Source organism: Cnephaeus nilssonii (assembly GCF_951640355.1).
Source record: "Cnephaeus nilssonii genome assembly, chromosome: 12".
NCBI lineage: Eukaryota > Metazoa > Chordata > Mammalia > Chiroptera > Vespertilionidae > Cnephaeus > Cnephaeus nilssonii.
Window position 1 is genome coordinate 21,123,306 of NC_137083.1, and position 20,074 is coordinate 21,143,379.

The 20,074-nt window shown below is 39.5% G+C and overlaps 1 protein-coding gene across 1 annotated transcript in view; it reads left to right on the forward strand.

The window, feature by feature from the left end:
* The window catches only part of THSD7A (thrombospondin type 1 domain containing 7A), a 318,444-nt gene that overhangs the window by 246,220 nt on the left and 52,150 nt on the right, over positions 1-20,074 (forward strand). The window contains exons 10-13 of the mRNA XM_079785601.1: positions 2,048-2,180; positions 3,824-3,927; positions 16,898-17,092; positions 19,063-19,326. Of these exons, the coding sequence (XP_079641727.1) occupies positions 2,048-2,180; positions 3,824-3,927; positions 16,898-17,092; positions 19,063-19,326 (696 nt within the window). The remainder of the gene's footprint in view (positions 1-2,047; positions 2,181-3,823; positions 3,928-16,897; positions 17,093-19,062; positions 19,327-20,074) is intronic.

The window sequence follows — 20,074 nt, forward strand, 5'->3', positions numbered from 1 at the left end:
CCCCAATACTAAAGGAATGACAAGAATAGTCATTTAGTGTGTATACTCTTTTAAGAAGGGTAACAACAGATTATAAACAAAAAATAATAATAGAAAGTGTAAAAGAAGGATGGAGTCAAGTAGTAAATGGGAGAAGAAGAGAAAAATTATACAATAAAATTGGAATTAAGGTAAGCTGCTGCAATTGAGAAGAAAATTAGCTCTGAGATTCTGGTGAACAAAGCCAAAAATAGAAACACAGTGGATTCTTAACTGATTGTCAGGGGAAACAAAATTTTTCCTAGCTCTAAATTATTAGAGGAATCTCTCACCTGGGCCTTAAAAATAGGAGTCATCGGACAATAAAATGGATTAGCATTTTAAGACTGCATTAGCAATTTTATTAAAAGTCCTATTGGCATTTTTTAGATCTTTCCTAGATAACGGATTTTTAACGTGTAAAAGTTGGAGCTAGCATTCCAACCACTACTGTTAAACTAAAAACATCCATGACAGTATTTTCAAATACTTGAGTTCTCTGCTACTCACTACCTCCAATCCCTTATTCCCTACTCCATTACCTGTAATATTCCAGTTATTCACTAATATAGTTAATACAGTCATTAAGAGTACAGGTTTTCCCCACAATGGGAGTAATCCTAGAAAGTTACACATGAACCATACAATCTGAAATTGGGACAAGGCATACAAGGTTGTCTATTCTAGTAGATCTTAAGCCTGGGTATTCATCACAATTCCCTGGCAAGCTTCGTAAAAATCAGACTTTTAAACTCAGCTCCAAAAAATTCTGAGACATGGTTTTGTTTTTGTCTTTTTAAGGAAATTATCCTATGCAGTCAGCCACTTAGGGATCACTAATTTGATCCATTCTCAGATCTAACACAGGAATCTTTAATCCATATTGCTAGGAGTCAGTTGCCCAGAGCACATTGAGGGATACCTTAACTTCATGAGAAAGGATGTTTCATTATTTAGAATGCTCTAATTGTCAAATCATATTTTTCTACTAACATAATAACTTGAAGAATGTTTCATTTCATTTCTGGTTAAGCTTTCATTGTTCGGGGCTGCTAACTCTTCTAAATTTCTCTGTTCCTGTGGTCTACATATTAAGTACTTAATGATCTTACAAAAAAATTTAAATGCATCGTGCCAACTCCATTAAAATAATTCTCTAGGGAATTCTTTTATGAGTGAAATTGTGCCATGCAGCTATTCATCTCTAAAGTGTATTTATTGTAAGTTGGAATATATTTCTTATTAAAGTTGGCAAGTCTTATACATCATTTGTTTCTAATACTAAAAAATTTTGAGCATCTTTATATCAATAATACTGTCAAGTTGATCTCTTCATTGTAGATAAATCTTATTTCCTTTGGCTTTTTAAACGTAATTTGGAGTTATTTACTTAGAGTAATGATCACTATTTCAAATGCTTCTCTAAAAATTCTGCCTCCAGGAAGTGACTTTCATTTCACTACATACAGCCCTGATGTTAAAATGCGACCTGAATTGAAGATCTTAGACTGTTTAACATGAATAATAAATGACTAAAATAATTTATGAGTTATGCATTTCAAATTAAGTGAATAACAAAGAAATAAAATTTCTCATTAAAATCTGGATTATATTCTCCTAAGAAGGATTCATTACATGTGTATGAGTCCCGTGTGGTAAACAGGGCTATGTGAAATGGCATGAAAATAAACTTAAGGTAGAGAAAAATAAATTAATTAGAGCTGTCGTATTTCTCAAGGGGCAAGGAACATACAAAAGAGCAATTACTTTGCAACTGTGCATTGGGAAGCCTAGTTGACTATGAAACTGTTTTCCTCATTCTTCCCATTTTAAAATAGAAATTGATTGGGTTTTCAATATAAACAGTCTTTGGGAGAATTTAGGAAATGATTAGGTTAGATGCGTCCTCTCATTCAGGGATGTCAAAGCACGTGTAGCTAGAGGCCATGTACTTTCTTCACACAGGATGGTATTTGGAGAGTCTTTTATCAGTGCAGAGTACAGAGGTTAAAAAGCTGCCTCATTCTAGGGAATTCCGGAGTCAAGAAGCAGTCTCGGCACCGGGTCATCATTCAGCTGCCAGCCAACGGAGGCAGGGACTGCACCGATCCTCTCTATGAAGAGAAGGCCTGCGAGGCCCCTCAAATGTGCCAAAGCTACAGGTAAGAGAGTGAAAGAAAAAGCATTGTGACCAATGCATTGAGCAAACGTTTCAAGTCCAACGCTGTCCTGCAGGCTCAGTGAAGTTTGGGATGTTTATAGCTGTTAGTGCCATCGCTAACCTTTTTACAAGAGCCGTTCACCTACTGAAATGATCTCCAGAGAGACAATTACATAAATCTCCATGCTGTATTATTAGCTCCAGGAGTTTGGGAAAACTTTGTGTGTTGACGTAAAGTCTAAGGAATGCAGAGAAGCTGTTAATAATTATGTAAATACTAGCGTTCCCGTTGCAGGAAAAATCCTGCAATAGGGTTTCCTGCTGCACTCTACCCCGGCCCTGCCTCCGCTCCTCCCTTATCACCAGCCCGCCTTCTCCGTCAGCCCGCCCTGCTCTCCTTCCTTCTCCCCCGGCCCCGCCTCCGCTCCTCCCTTGTCCCCTGGCCCGCCTTCTCCCCCGGCCCTGCCTCCGCTCTCCTTCCTTCTCCTCTGGCCCCGCCTCCACTCCTCCCTTCTCCCCCCCCCCCCCCGGCTTGCTTGCTTCTCCGCAAGCAAGCTTTGCTCCCTTCAGCATCTCTTGGCTTCTTTCTAAGCTGTCTTGATATGCAAATTAGCTGCCATCTTTGTTGGGTAATTTGCATACTCGTCCTGATTGGTTGGTGGGCGTGGCTTGGCTGGCAGTCAATTTGCATATTTGTCTATTATTAGGTAGGATATGTTTTAGGAAGCAATTCTTTGTCACTGAGAGGAACAGCCTAAGCATCTGTTCCTCCCAAATGCTGGCATCCTTGCTGACAAAATGACATCGTTATCTCAGTGATGCTAGTGAGATATTCCATTCATGTTTGGCCACCTCAAAGAAAATTAAGATTATTAAAGTTATATATCATCATCCTGATAATTATTAGAGAAATTTTTCTTCAGAACTATGAAAAGAAAGTACATACCTAATTGAAACAGTGTGGCATATAATTGCAATCCTGACAACAAATGAAATATTATGGCATCCATTGATGGAATGTGTGATCACAAAATAGCAATTTAAGGTGAAATTGATGGCAGATCTGCCATCTTCATTTATCTGTATTTAGTTCTGACAAATAATAATAATTATGAAAAATAGAATAATTGCATGTTTAGACGGTGAACCCTAACATCAATTAGACCAAATGTATTTATTTGGCAGATTTGTTTCTGTAAAGTGCATTACAATTGCAGTCTCTGAATTGTTGCTACAACAGTAACCAAAAGAACACTATAGAAAAGGCTCACAACATGAATGCAGTTTTATAACCTGAATATAAAATAAACATACCTCTACTAAACAGAATGCATCACTCTGGTACCATCTGGTACATCTGCTGGCAGTCCCAATCATTAAGAAGGCTAGTTGCTTTCTATAGAGTTTATTCTTATAGAACTTGGCCATGATGAACTGGGTCTCCACTACCATAGAAAGTACTGCTCTGTTTAATGCTGCCTTTTTATAATGCCTTGGAGACCTATGTTACATTTAGATAGGACTGAGCATCGTCAAATAAATTTCTCCTTGCAGTGGTCACAGTCATGTTTCCATGTGGCCATACCCCTGATTTGCCCGGCATTTTTGCTTCCTCTCCGTGAGGTTTCTTTTCCTTTCTTGTAGGTGGAAGACGCACAAATGGCGCAGGTGCCAATTGGTCCCTTGGAGCGTGCAACAGGACAGCCCTGGAGCACAGGAAGGCTGTGGGCCCGGACGACAGGCCAGAGGTGGGAGGCCTCGTTCCACAGCTGATTTGTTTCTCATTTCTCCAACATCTCTAACCTACCCACCAGCTTGATGAGTTTGTCATTTGATGCCATGCTTAGCCAATGGAGCAGAGCAGACATGAATCTGCTTACCACTCATTCTACGTAGCACAGGAACACGTCTTTTTAAATTGTGCCCTTTGTTCTTAGGCATTAGCCTATAATTCCTCTGCTTGAATTTTTCCCTTGCTGATATCTAGAAGACAATCAGACGAAGCTCTTGAGAGGGTTATGACAGAGATTGTACACCGCAGCTTGTTGTTTGTTGTGGTGGTTAGTTTGGAGATTGTGGTCTTCCATAATTCTTTTGCTTGTCACCTAAACAATAAGATCCTTTATATCCTTGCCCATCTGCATGATATACATGCGTGCGTGCAATGTAATATAATTGGTTAAGTTTCCCAGAAATTCCCAGCATGAAATCCCTAACAGTGCCAGGGCTATCCCCAATTTTGTTCATATGCAGTACTGTGTTTTAAACGGCAGGTTTATGTACTCCAACCTGCCATAGGTGGACAGCAGTCTGTCTGCACTGCTAGATAACGTGGAAATCTGGAGAAAGGAGTGATGGAAAAGTTTCCAACTTGCCAATATTATTTACTGGGTATTATGAATAATACTGACATTCGAAGCTTTGGACATGTTATTTATGCATGTAGCAAATTCAGTCTTTAAAGAGTACATGATCGTTTCTACTCACGTTGACTTTTAGTATGTAACTCCTACATACCTAAAATGTAGTTGAATATGCAATTGAAAACACTGCTACCACCTCTCTTTCATTCATAAAAACATCTTTTGATCCCTCATTCTTTGTTATATATTTGATGATGCAAAAGTCTAAACATACAGAATAGAATTCCAGCCTTTGCTGATGTGATCTGGAGCCCATTTTCTTTGCAATGAGAAGATTGCTTCCCTAATTTGGAAAAAAAACCCTGCTACTTCTTTGTAAAACTCTTCTATTTATATGATCATCATTTAAGAAGTTTCTACTTGAAATATAAAATTTAGTTTACAAATAATAATGACTATGGACTTTTAGAAATTTATTTTATATGTTTAATTTTCATTATGTATCCTCCACCATCAGCTTTAGCTAAAAAAATAACTGTCTCCTTTATGGTTAGAGACTTAGGTATTTATAATTGAAAGTCATTCTCATTTCAACCCATTTATTGAGAAATTGAGTGATACGAGATCTTCTGTCATGCCCTACTAATTCCTCCTTGAATCAAGCACACATTTGCATGCAATTTGGGCCCTACATGGAGTTTATAATGAAAACAGGTATGAGTTTGGGAATCAGGAAACATAATATTTAGTCCTTGTTCTTTCACTAATACACTGCGAATCTTATTCATTACTTCACATAGCTGGGTCTTCATCTATTTAGATGAAAAAAAAAGAAAGAAGAGAGAGTTGGACCAAATGATCTTTTAGGATTATCCCAATATTCATATTTTACAATCTATGCACAGTTCATACTCAGGGATCCAAGTGTGTGAATTGAGATTAGGTAAAACAGCCCATATATTTACAGTCCACCACTGGAGGAAATCTGAGATATGGTGGCAACAGCACAAGTGTGAAAATAGCTTCAGTTCCAGACTCTCTTACTCAACAACTGCAGAACCTTGTTCGTTTATGTCCTCCCTCTGAGGCTGAGAACATATGCTCCTCAGATCGCTTTGCACATATCAAGTCTCCATTAAATGTTAAATCCTCCCCGCTTCCTGCTCATTATGGCCCCATTGGATGTGCACCTCGGTCATAGCTGGCATGAGAGCAATGATATTAACATGGGTCTTTTGTAGCTTTGACACAAAGTCTGTATAAGAACTGCTCTTTCTGTGATTGGTGATCTTATCTCCAAATCTGAAAACGCCAGTTCATGCCTCATCCTGGCTGACTGCTTTGTAGTACCTAATACGGTGACCCACTCGCACGTGAAAAGGGGTCTTTGGCTTCCCCCATGCCTTTCTGATTGTTGCATTCTTGCTTTCCTCTTGCTGGTTCCTCTTCCTCTGCCTGCACTTAAATAATGACTTCTAATCTTGGAATACTTGTCAGATGACTTCCTATATCTTGGCAATCTTTTCTATACCCAGGCTATCTGGAAAGAAACATCATTTCTCCGTGTACTAAGAGGAACCCTCTTAAACTCCATATGAAGATAATCTTTGTTGCCTTGGTAGATTAAATTTTTTTTTCTTAGAGCCTATGTTCTACAGAAACATGAAATGGGGAAAATCAAGAGTGTAAAAATATATTTTGCTAATGAAATACTGCCAACATTTTCTTCCTTTGATGGTCATAGCTGTTTTTAGAATTCTGCATGATTCACCTATCATATTCTTACTATTTTCACCTTTGTTTTTATCTGGTCAGACTTAAGAAGTGCCAACTTGAGCTATTTTTTAATGATTAAAGAAACTGTGTCGTAAGGATTAGCATCAATCAGGAAAGACTAGAGAGAAACAGCACCCTGTCCTCTCTAGTACACCAGATTTTCTCATTCCAGTCCCTCACTCGACCGTGAGTGCATTCAGAAGACTGCGTAGCGAGAGCCATGAGCGTAGGGAAAGAAGGAAGATGTTCAAGGCGGGGAGCTTACATTGGGTTAGGGAAGTGGTGTCATTAGTAACATTATCTAACATGTAGGAGTTAAAGGCTGATCCATTGCAAAAGCCATAATTTGAAGCTAAAGAGCTTAAGAAATACCTAAATGGTAAGCTGGAACTTGAGTTGTACCATAATAGAATTAGCAGAAAGGGGGGAAAATACAAAATAAGGTCAATTCTATAAGCTAAGCATTTGCGGTAAGAAAAATAAAAACATTAACTATGTTCACAGAAAAGTGGGTAATTGAAGCTCTGAAGACAAGCTGGAGCCCGGGGTGATTTTGTAGAAGGCTGTAAATGCCAGGATCAGTATTTTAGGCTTTGTTCAATAAGGAGTAGGAGCAAGCACCTGATGAAAGCCGTGTTTTATCTGTCAGCATGTAGGGAATAAGTTAGGAGGATAAGACACATAGGTCTGGATGCCAGCTAGTACACTATTGTAGCAATGCAAAGATGAAGTAGTAGGGTCTCAGGAACCACAGTGGTGGGAATGGACAAAAAATAAATGGACTTTCAACATGCAATAAAGTAATTTTAGGACTTAGTGGCAGGTGAGAGTAGCAGAAATAGGAATAAGCAAGTCAAAGATCTGATTCTTTAACGCCAATATTTTTAGTTTGAGAATAGTTACTGCATATTGATGAAAATTCTTAGGTCTGAAACTAGAGCTGATTTTAGAGAGTATAATTTGTATACTGTGCATTCGCGGTGACAGCAGGGGAGCCAATTAAAAACATCCAGGTATGCATTTGAAATTTAGCTTTAGATATAACTTAGGACAGAAGATAGAAATTTTGGGTCAAATTTCCAGAAAGGGTTTTGACGAAGCCATAGAAGAAGCTAAGGTCCCCAAAATATATCACATACAGCCAGGAAAGTGATTATTGCATTTTACCATTAATAGATTTTTTTCTATAACCTGTTTGTATTTGTAGAGTGTTTAAGCATTTCTTTTTACCTAAAGAACTAAATGGTATTAACTTTAAATTACTATTTCTTTGCTGTCAGAAATAATACCCAATGAATTAACTTTACCATTCTATGATTTGAAGGTAGAAATTTTTATCCCATGGATTTTACCAGACCATTGGTCTAGACAGTGATCAGTAACAATGGCCTATGTACCAAATCCAGCCCATAGTCTTTTTTTTTTAAAACAATTAGAGTTCCTTTGAAACATAGTCGTACCCATTTCCTTACCTATTGCTGATGGCTGCTTTCATGATACAAGGCAAAGCTGAGTAGTCAGCCCTCCATATCCACAGCCTCCACATCTGCAGATTCAACCAACAACAAGTGGAAAAAATATTTTTAATGTTACATTGTTGATGATGTATATATACTCTGTTGCATCTGGTTTCATGTGGCCTTCATGTTATTTATTGGGTTCAGCCCGTTGAGAGGATAAAAGTATATAACAAATAGTTTTTATATATTTCTTATGGTAAGAAATATACTATAGGTATACATGATTTAGGTGACTCAAGGAAAATCTATATGTTTGCGGAACAGTGCATTGACCATTTTGCCTAAGGTTTCTATGAGTGAGTTGGAGGCAAGAGCCCACATTGTGGGGGAATTGAATACCTCCAGGAGTATTTGAATACCAGAAGGAAAAGGAAGAGGAGGAGGAGGAGGAGGAGGAGGAGGAGGAGGAGGAGGAGGAGGAAGAGGAGGAAGAGAAGGATTTTTTTTCAATAGGAAAGCAAAAGCAGTGAAGAATCTTAGCAAAGCTTTGGATATGGACAATGATGTATTCCAGGAAATTCTATCTAATGGTGTAAGAACTAAAGAAAGGAGAGGGAGAGAGAGGTGGGGGGCGTTTAAAGAAGGGATTGATGGGATTTGGAAACTTTAAAACTTGAATCGTTTTAAATATCACATGGAAATTTTAGAGGTTCTTTGACATAGGCATCTTTACTGTCAATAAAAAGTGCAAATACATGAAATTATATCTACATTCTATTTAATTTTTAAGTGAATAGAAAGCTCATATTTGCTTCATACTACGTTAGTCCACTGCGTATAAACTTTTAATAGAATTGTAACTCCACTGTCCCTTTTCTCTGCTCACATGTCCACAGTTTGAATGGTATTTAGAAGGCTAAATTATGGGTGCATCAGTGACTGACATTGAACCTACACATAATAGCTATAGCTAGAGTTACTATTACATTTGCATGAAAAATAAAATACATGGCTCATAATAATGACAATTTTGGATAATTTACTTATTTTTTACTTATGACTCCCCTAAGGGACAATAGCAATCACTACTTAACATCAATCATATACTTAAAATCCTATATAATAAAAGCCTAATATGCAAATTGTCCCCTTGCACGGTCATTTGATGGGATTTCAACATGGAGACCGGGAGTTCAACCGTTCACTATGACATGCGCTGACCACCAGGGGGTGGCATGAAACATGGCGGGCATCAGCGACATGCTGTGACCTCTCGCTGGCTACCTGGGGGCGGGAGTGACAGGGACGGAGGTGCAGTAAGAATGCAGGGTGTCCACCAAGCTTGCTCTCACTCTGCCTGCTACCCTCCTCCGGGACGCCAGGGCTCCCATGCTGGGGAAGCCCCCACACTCAGGTGCTGGGCGCCCACGAGGAGCCCACCCCGCACCCGCGCGGCCTCTTCTGGGTGAGCTGGCCCTAGCCGCCGGGACCACAGGGGCTGGTCAGGCTCCCCGTGGGTTAGAGCAGGAGCTGGTCTGTGAGGCCAGCCAGGAGAGAGCACGCTGCCCGCTTGGCTTCGGTGCAGTGCTGCTGGGCGGCCCAGAGGCCCATGCTATGTCCTGGCCCGTGGTGTCGGGCCATGCTCACCACATCTCCGCGTGGGGACTCAGGTGCCATGACTCAGGCAGAGAGAGGCGCGTGGGGGCCCGGGGACCCAGGTGCTGCCCAGGGCCCAGAGGTCAGCTGGGACCTGCCCTTCCATGCCAGGCTCTTGCTCTTTGATCACCGGCCAGGCCTAGGGACTGTACCCGTGCATGAATTTCGTGCAACGGGCCTCTATTGTATATATATACATATATATACATATAATAATATATATATATTATTCCAGTGTTTATTACTTTGTGGCACATACCAAGAGTATGATACAAAAGTATCATAGGTTAGATGCTGATATCTCATATAAATAACTTCAAATTTGCTCTTGCTCAATCTCGGTGTAGTCTTCATGCTTCTTCTGACAAGTATACTTGCTATAAATAAGATAGAACTAGAGCAACAATCCTTAGGGTCAGCCCTGACTATCCTAATCCCCCAGCCTCCCTGTATCCTCGCCTGCCAACGAGTGTCCATCATAATGTTGACTTGTCATTAACATCTGACATCAGTCTCTTTATGTGGAAGCCAGCGTGATTCAGATGTATTCCCAAATCTAGACCACAAAAGTTTAAAAAAACACACCTTCAATAATATGCCTTACATGACAGGGACCCTTCTTCCCTAGCAGTCCTTACCCTGAGTCACTTATTAATAAGGTTATAAAAGGGAAGTCTACAAAGGAAAGAGTAAGTTTTCATTCTCTCCCCACCAAAATTAAATCTAAATGTATTTGAAAAATGTGAGATATAGGTATTTCACTACAATTTATGCTGTTATTTTTGTGTGTGAACAAAGATGCTTAAACCTTATGCTTCAATTAAGTGACTTAAACTATACTGATGCCCAGGTTAGTACTCTTTAGCTTAAACACTGGCTCACTTTATTCTTTTTAAATGCTTTACATTTTAGAGGCATTATTGAGGTTATGCCCAGAATGTCTGGGCCAATTTATCTCAGTAACTCACATTAATCTGTTAATTTTAGAGATTGTTATGCAATAGGAAGAAAAAGAACAGAAGTAGAAAAGGAACTAGGTAGAAAAGAACAAAGGAGCTGGCTTTAAAGTATTTCCCTGCCACAAATTTTAAAATTTTATTTTGGCTGGTGTATTTATTAGTTACCACCCAATAGGTTTTACATGCTTTATTTATATAAACTATTATCTAAAACTTCTAATTTTTCTGTTTTTAAATTATTTCCTCTAATTTTCTATGAACACTAGCTTCCTTGTTGATTCGGGGGTTTTATTTTTGTTTCTGTTGCTAGGAGAGCCCAGTCATAAAATGATTATTATCATTCCCTATTTTTTAAGTAGCTCATAAAATCAGCTAGACAGCATGGTGTGTCTGTGATGGGCCCTCCATGTTCCATTTGTTCTTATGCCGTTAGTTAGCCTTCCCAGATTCCAGTGGGGGGCGGGGGACTCGCTGAGCACCTCCCCTGGGAGCTGATTATCATTTCCTAGTCACTCCTTGCACAAGGACTTTCACATATATTATGAGCATCAGTGGGTCCGGGGATCATTGGTAACTGTTTAGGATCAATAAAAAAGAACGTGTATTTCTTTCCCCTTTCTGCCAGAATTACATTCACAACTTGTAATTAGGAAGTGTAATTTGGCAAACTTACCCGGGAAAATCTCTTCCTCAGAGAAAGACGAAGATCATTATATCCACCTAGCAAGCAACGGGAGCCCTCTTGCATTATTTATAAGTTCGGTCTTGTAAGCACAATTAGGTCTCGTGGTAACTAACTCCTGCTCACGTTAAGCTTCTGCTTTTTCATTTCTACGTGATGCAGTCTCACTGTTGCTATTTTTTCATAACACAATAGGAAAAATCACTCCTCTAATCACTCCATCAGCTGAACATCGTCTGTCTCCAGTGCTACCCGGACGCTGTTGCTGTGGGATAAGCCGTGTTAATACTGCTCAATTTAGTGAGTCAGGTCTCAGAGCTCCTTGAACTCTTTGTCACGTATAATTCAACAGCTTTCCCTGCGCGAGGGCAGTGATCTGATTATGCCCCTGCAATGAACTTCTGTGTGCACATTCTGGATCTTGCCATTTACTTCATTCTGATTATTTGAACGAAATGACAACATGGTCTTACCTGCTGAAGGGTCATCCCATAGACCTGTGGTCGGCAAACTGCGGCTCGCAAGCCACATGCGGCTCTTTGGCCCCTTGAGTGTGGCTCTTCCACAAAATACCATGGCCTGGGCGAGTCTATTTTGAAGAAGTGGCGTTAGAAGAAGTTTAAGTTTAAAAAATTTGGCTCTCAAAAGAAATTTCAATCGTTGTACTGTTGATATTTGACTCTGTTGACTAATGAGTTTGCCGACCACTGCCGTAGACCAACAGCACTTCTCCTTTTTATGCATCTTGAATAATAAGGGAGTTTCATTCCTCTTCAAGAAAATGAGGATGAGCAGCTGCATTCTGAATTCTATTACACTTACTTCACAGCTGCTCCGGTAGCCTTCCATTTCCATACTCAAATATGCATAACACTGATATCTGTGTCCTTTCTGCTCAAACCAATGTTATCTATTTCCTTTCATGTCAGGAACCTTTAGTATTCTCCTCTTCAAAACAGAGCACAGAATTCGACTTACATAAAAACATTCTGGAATCGACTCTACTTATTCTACTCATTAATCTTTTTTAAATTTAAATTTATGGGACATTTCAATAATACATAAAAGTAAAGAGAATAATTTAATGAGTAGTATAGTCACTCCCTCAGCCTCAAGTTTTTAACATGTTGCCATTCTTGGTCCTCTGCCACTCCTCACATACTTAAAAGGCAACTTCTATATAAGATATATGTCATCCATACATATGTAATTATTTTTTAAATATAACAGTATTATTATAGTAGTAAACAAAATTAACAATAATTCTTTAATATCACCTAATATTCAGATTACATTTGATTTCCCCCCATTGTCTCAAAAATGTCTGTTTATAATTGACTAGAGGCTGGGTGCACGAAATTCATGCACGGGTAGGGTACCTAGGCCTGGCCAGCAATCAGGGCCAATCAGGGCCTTCCGGCTGCCGGCTGGGGCCTTCCTTCCCCTGGCTACTGGTGCCGGCCAGGGGCCTTCCTTCATTCTGCACCGCCCCCTGGTAGTCAGTGCACATCATAGCGAGTGGTTGAACTCCCGGTCGATCAAACTCCAGAGGGGACAATTTGCATATTAACCTTTTATTATATAGGATTTGATTAAATTAGGGTTCATGAAGTTCTCCCCATTGCATTTAATTAGAACATTTTTAAGTCCCTCCGAAACTAACAATTCTGTCTCTCCTTTTCAGACCGTTTATTTGTTTTAAAAAAACTGGCTTTCTTATTTATTCTTCCAACATCTCTGCAGTGTTGATGGGCTGGCCTGATTCATGTGTAACTCACACGTCAGTCACGTGGATATCTTCCTGGCTTTCAGTCTGCTGGAAGCAGTCTGTCCCTGACACTTAAAAGGGGGTGTGGGGTGAGGTAGAAGAGGGTAAAAGGGGGATAAATGGTGATGGAAGGAGACTTGACTTGTAATGGTAAACACACAATACAATATACAGATGATGTATTGTGGAATTGTATACCTGAAACCTATATAATCTTATTCACCAATATCACCCCAATCAATTCAACTAGAAACCTCTTATGCCTTAACAAATACAATAAAGTCATCAATAACATAAATGGATATAATCACCAGGGAGTTACATATGGGGTTTCACTTTACAATAATCATTTTGATATTTGCTGACCTCACTAAGAAGCTTTTATGGTGAATTATTTGTAGGGCAGCATGGTTTTTGGCCCATCTTTCTAAAAAAGACCTCAGCCCAGAGGAGAGCTTGCAGCATCATAATTACACACAAGATATAAATGCTCCACCTGTAAATACAGATACAGTTGTCTGAGTGTATGCAGCATGTCGGTGTGCTAGGAAACCATGCTTTGTATGATCCAGTTAAAAACATTCTGATTTTAGTGTCTTAGAAATTATTTTTAAAATTTATAAAGTTGAGAGACCAGATGATTTCCTTTCCACTTCTATTTTCCTGTCCCCCAGCAGCAGGAAGCTCATTTCAGATTGCATTCCTGTGTTTGAATTGTTGTATTTCCTCTACGCCAGAATAGAAACAAGTTGAAATGTGTGATAAATTTTCAATATATTGTACAAATTCTGGTGTTGCTACTTGTTTGCATAACATGGCATGAGTAATTCTTTCAAAGCACATTGTCTAAAGTCTCTGATAAGGGGAGTGGAGTACTGAGTGGGTTCTGAGAACAGATATGGGAATTTTACATATTTTTTTTCTTTTCAACTAGTCAAAATATTAAAGATTTTATGTACTGCAGGTGTATAGAGAAAGGGACTTTGATTTTTGTACGTAGTATATATAGATCTACACAAGATTAATTTATTTATGGAATTATGGTAGTGATTTTATTTTGTTATTTTTTATATTACTTAATATGATTATAATTGGAACAATTCTGAAATACAGTTGGTGAAAAAGAACCTTAGAGAGAGAACCTTAATGGAGAACCTAAGGCAACTTGATTTAGTTTCTCAGAAGATTTATAATCAGGTCTCTGCTTCAGAGAGCCAAACTGGATGAGTAGGTAAAAGTAGTCTTATTTCAAGGAACCCACATTTAGTCTTGTAATTTTCTTTTAGTTATAAACCGTGTGACCTGCTTCCAAGCTTAGAGTTCTGATATGGTCAAAGCTCTTATTTTCCAAATGTGTCATTCTTGGGGTTCCTGCATAGTGTAAAGTCTAAAGTCTAATATTAGTATAAAGTCTAATATCTTCCTCTTGATCAATCCTTCCTCTTTAGCCTCCTTGGGGCAACTCTGCCCACAAGCCAGCAGAGCTTGCTAAGTTTGAAGTGTTGAAGGAGTCAACCCTGCTTCCACAGGTGTTGCAAGAACTGCAAAAATCTTATCAGCTCATTAGCATACCACATCACGGGGACTCCTCCTACACCAATCCACAGATGACAGTCTCCCAAGCTATGTGGATGCTCTTTTTGTACAGGTCCCCTCTTTGTACAGGTCCCGTGGAGCTCCAAGTTTAGAGCTTCCTTAGCTCATTCCCACATGCTCAGCCATTGTTTCCCTCCACGTGGCACAGTGTCAAGGTGATTGGGTTCCAGAGGACTTTTCATCTTAGCCACAAGTTTCGACCAGATCCCTCCTTGTGCCTTCAATACTCAAGCGTAGTGGGTCTTCAACTTGAATGTGCATAAGGAAATCTGAGCAGCTTGAAAAAAAAAATATCCATATTCCTTGACCCCACGCACAGAATTCTAGTGCAGGAGCTCTGGAACGAATCCAAGATTCTCCAACTTTAATAGCATTCCAGGCGTTTCTGATGCAAGTGGAAATATTGACCTACCTAAGCAGTGGTCTCCATCCACTGTTACACATTTGAATCATTCAGGAAGTTTTAAAAAAGATGCGAATGCCCAGGACCCTGCCCTCCATCACTTAAATCAGAAGGTTTGAGTTCAGTAAAGGTGTGGACATGTCCCAAAGGCTATCCAGGTGATTGTAATCGGAAGCTTGATTTGAGACCCACTACCTAAGGTTGGTATGATAAACACAGATCACCAGACAGTTCCTCTCCCACGGGGTAAGTGTCTCTTTGGGACCATTAATGGTTTTTCCTGTCATATAACCTTCATAAATTACTGTCTACTAGATTTTTGTATCTTTAAAATTTAGGGACCCCTGTTCTTTTCATAAAATTGGCCCTTCCAGGGTTCTAAATAGTAAATGAAGAGATACTTATAGGCTAAGAAATAGGTGAGAATTCATCTACATTTACACAATTATGGACTTTTTCTGTAGCAATTGCAATAACTTGTGTCCACCTACACAGATGAAGCCTTCCCTTGCTAGAATTGTTAGATCCTTACACACACCCCATCACACAGCCCTGCACTACTAGGTGTTACGTTTAAGTATACAGATTCAGAGAGTGCTGTCTAACCGGAGGCCTTCTGTGCCCCCCTCACTGTAATTTGGGGTCAAAATGTCAGGCCCCTTCACCTTACTTTCATAATGACAGAATCCTGAGCAGGCAGAGATCAGCAGCCATTTCAGCCTAGCCCCGTGGTCGGCAAACCGCGGCTCGCGAGCCACATGCGGCTCTTTGGCCCCTTGAGTGTGGCTCTTCCACAAAATACCATGGCCTGGGCGAGTCTATTTTGAAGAAGTGGCGTTAGAAGAAGTTTAAGTTTAAAAAATTTGGCTCTCATACTCTGGTTTCTCTTCAGATCGCATAAATCTTTCGCCTTTTTTAAAAAAAATTTGGCTCTCAAAAGAAATTTCAGTCATTGTACAGTTGATATTTGGCTCTGTTGACTAATGAGTTTGCCGACCACTGGCCTAGCTCATAAACCTGAGAGGCCACGTAAATCAGCCGGACTAAGGCCATTTAAGCTCGTTCAATAAAGACTTAACTTTAGGAGCAAGGTATAAACGTTTCATCTGCCTCCTCAGTAAGTGAATGAATTATTTTAAAACCAACAAGGAAAAAGGCAGAGGGAGTAAAGGTATTTTAAACATCACTTGTTGTTGGTCTTTTTTTTTTTATACTTGTTCACCTTCAAGCAGTTTTACATCTACATTCAATAAGTAATGAAACTATGACATGGTTTATAGAAATCAGTAAAACAATATCTTGGGGAAATAATATATATAAATTAAAATTATTAATTTATCATACCATTTTTAAGGGTCCAAATGTAGTTGTGGAAATATCAATTATGATATGATAGATGAAGGTTGCTGAAAGTTTTTATTTTATTTTTGAATTTTTGGTTGATATTTATGCATGTGATGAACTTGTAGACCGGTGGAGGCGGGGGTGAGGAGGTGGGGGGGAGGGGTGTATGGAATTTGACACTGCCCCTCCCATTAACCACTCCAAAGCCATCCCAACAAACTTCTAATGTAAAAAGGCAAAAACAAAAATACGCAAATGCAGCTTCAGGACAAATTCCATAAGCACCCCCTTTCCACCAAAACCCTCCAACGGAAGCGTATAGGAATCCTAGAGTGGCCAATGAGGGAAAAGCAATTATTAGAGGTGGGCGGTGTCTCCCAGCCCCTCTGTCAATAGCCTGTGTTCAACATAAACTATTATCAGAACCCATATATTATTTATTTGCTCTTAAATAATTCATGTCTCAGTATACTTCACATGTGACTTGAAAGTCTTCCTAGCATCTAATAAAAACCAGGGAGGGTTAGCTGTAATTTTTTTTAAAACCTACACCATCAATTTAATGATTATCGCCGACACTCCTACTAGATTTCTGCTGCAAATAAAGGATGAAGAGAGGATTCCTCTGCTCAAGGAAATGTTAAATCCTAAATTGCAGAGTAATTAGAGACATTCCAGCTTGCTATAAACAGTTCTCTGCTTTTCCTCCAGCCATTACGTGTCGAAAGCAAGACGGAGGGCAGGCTGGCATCCACGAATGCCTCCAGCACGCAGGCCCCGTGCCAGCCCTCACCCAGGCCTGCCAGGTCCCCTGCCAAGACGACTGTCAGTTTACCAGCTGGTCCAAGTTCTCCTCATGCAATGGAGACTGTGGGGCAGTCAGGACCAGGAAGCGCACTATTGTCGGTAAGAATAATTAGCTGGAGTGCCTGAGTCAACACTTGTCAAGGTAGAAAAACACAAAGCAGTCAGACCAAGGGAGTTCCGACAATGTATTTGGAAAATGCACAGATATGCCTTATCGTTGGTACACTTATACCTAATACGTCGCCAGTGGATTTGGATGTGTGTTTTAAGGTAAGTCGGCAGCGACAGACACATTGTAATTTTAGCACAAAGAAAAAGTAGCCTTGAAAATCAAACTCCATCACTTATACAGTATGTGGAAGGTTATTTTTTGTTTAAATATGGACTTTTGGCAAATTGGCTACGGACCGTGAAGGGCTTGGAGAAAAGGTCTTTGGGAACATGAGGAAATGTTGCTCCTTCATTTTTTAAGCCCATTCTCACTGTCACAGCCTCGGATTATCCTTCATATCCCAGAAGAGGACTGTGACGGTAATTCTGTGTCAGTACACTGCATTTTGAAAGGCAGTCACAATGACAAAAAGCAGTGATATAATGAGCAAGAACAGGAGACATCGTACTGACCTACACCCTGGTGCATTCAAAAAGACTGTCAGTTGGCAAAAGAAACCTAAAAATATTGGTGCTAGTAGACTACTCAAAATTTAAAATTTATAAAATAAGCCACCTGTCAATAAATAAAAACTGTTGAAAACTATGTAAGCTAGCTTATGAAAGTTACAGATAAATACATGTAAAATGTATGTAATTAATGATATTTAATATTAGTCTATAATATATAATATAATAAATATATGTTATCTAATTAAAATAATGATATATAATTTTAAGCATGTATTACTGTTATACTTGAGTTATTTATTTTAAAAGTGGCTTTATTTACATTTATATATAAACCATTTCTAATATTTTTCCTGATATTAAATATCTTCACTTTGAATACTATTGATATTTCCTATGTTAACCACAAGTATATCAAAATGATTACTCTTCAGAAATGCTGAAAGGGGCAAAATCATAATCAGAAAAGTAAATACAAAAAAAAATAAAAGTAAATACAAAAATCTCAATCTCTCAATTCCCTAGATAGCTATACCATCTATTTGAACTACCAAAAAAGCTGTGAAGTTCAGGGCAGTGACTCCCTCTCCCATTTCATCTTTGTGCACATTTACAGGAGAAATTACTGCAGTTACCTCCCACCTCCCAGTCAGTGAAAACGCATGATCACTTGCGAAGATTTTGAGCATTTTAAAAAGTATAAAATTCACCACAACAGTTAGAACCTTATATAAGGGCTATTTTTATTTTTTTTTTATTTTTTATTTTTAAATATATTTTATTGATTATTTACAGAGAGGAAGGGAGAGAGAGAGCTAGAAACATCGATGAGAGAGAAACATCGATCAGCTGCCTCCTGCACACCCCCTACTGGGGATGTGCCCGCAACCAAGGTACATGCCCTTGACCAGAATCGAACCCGGGACCCTTCAGTCCGCAGGCTGACGCTCTATCCACTGAGCCAAACCGGTTTCGGCTAAGGGCTATTTTTAAATCAGCTGTTTGTTTGTTTTTTCATTGATTTCGGAGAGGAAGGGAGAGGAAGAGAGAGATAGAAACATCAGTGATGAGAGAATCATTGATCGGCTGCCTTCTGCATGGCCCCCAATGGGGATCAAGCCTGCAACCCAGGCATGTGCCCCGACCAGGAATCGAACCATGACCTCCTGGATCGTAGGTGGACACTCAACCTCTGAGCCACACCAGTCGGGCAAATTGGCTATTTTTACATGAAAAAAAATAAAAATACATTTTTTTTTTTTCACTATGGAAAGCACCCCATACGAACAAAAGCCTAGATAGAAAGCACTGTGAGGTGAGAAAACAGTGTTTATTTATAGACTACTGTTGACTATGGCTAAAATGGAGAAAGGAAGTTTAGGAAAGGAGAAAACTTACGGAAGGCTTGAAATTAATAAGGGTACTTTCCAACTTAAATTTCTCCACAGGAAAAAGCAAAAAGAAGGAAAACTGTAAAAATTCTCACGTGTACCCCCTGATCGAGACCCAGTATTGTCCTTGTGACAAGTACAATGCACAGTCCGTGGGGAACTGGTCAGACTGCATTTTACCAGAGGGGAAAGTGGAAGTGCTGCTGGGAATGAAAGTCCAAGGAGACATCAAGGAATGCGGTCAAGGCTACCGTTACCAGGCAATGGCGTGCTACGACCAGAACGGCAGGCTCGTGGAGACGTCCAGGTGTAACAGCCATGGTAATCCCACTTTCCTCCCGTGTTAAACATTTGCTGCCTTGGGGGGTGGAGGTAAAATGCACGTGTATGAGAACGGAGGGAAAGGAAGGTCTCCAGAATTATGTTCTAAGTGGAACATTATGGGACACTGCACTGTACGTACGTCATTTATATGTAACAGGACATTCGGTGGCACTTGTCTCATTGTCCAGGAGTTGGCAGTGAAGCCATACATTTGGTGGCAAATAAGGCTTACAGGTAGGCAAATGCTGCCAGAGCCGCCTCTGGGATTAAGAGTCTGTTGAATAGACCCAACCAGCCCCAACAGCTGCACCGGAAGGGAGAGAGGTTTCAATTTAATTTAATTTGAAAATAGAGTTTTAAACTAGACAGACTTTTAATAGCCAAACTGGCAAGATTTGCAATGTGCCTAAAATGTCATTAAGTGTCAGAGAAGAAAGATTGAAAGCCATAATTGGTGAAAACTCAAACATATCCTATCCACTGCTCTATTAACTTGAGGTTGGCAAAAAAAAAAAAAAAAGTACATCCTCTTAGGAAACTGTACCCACTTTTGATTTCTAAACCAAAAGGGAGGGAGAGAGGGGGATGAGAGGAAGGAAGGGGGAGGGAGAGAGGGGGGTGGGAGAAAGGGAGGAAACAGGAAACAATAAAAACGAAAATACAGTAATAATAATTGAGTTGCAAAGAGTTCACTGCATTTTTGACCAGTATATGTAGTGAACTCTTTGGTTCCAAGTCTTAATAT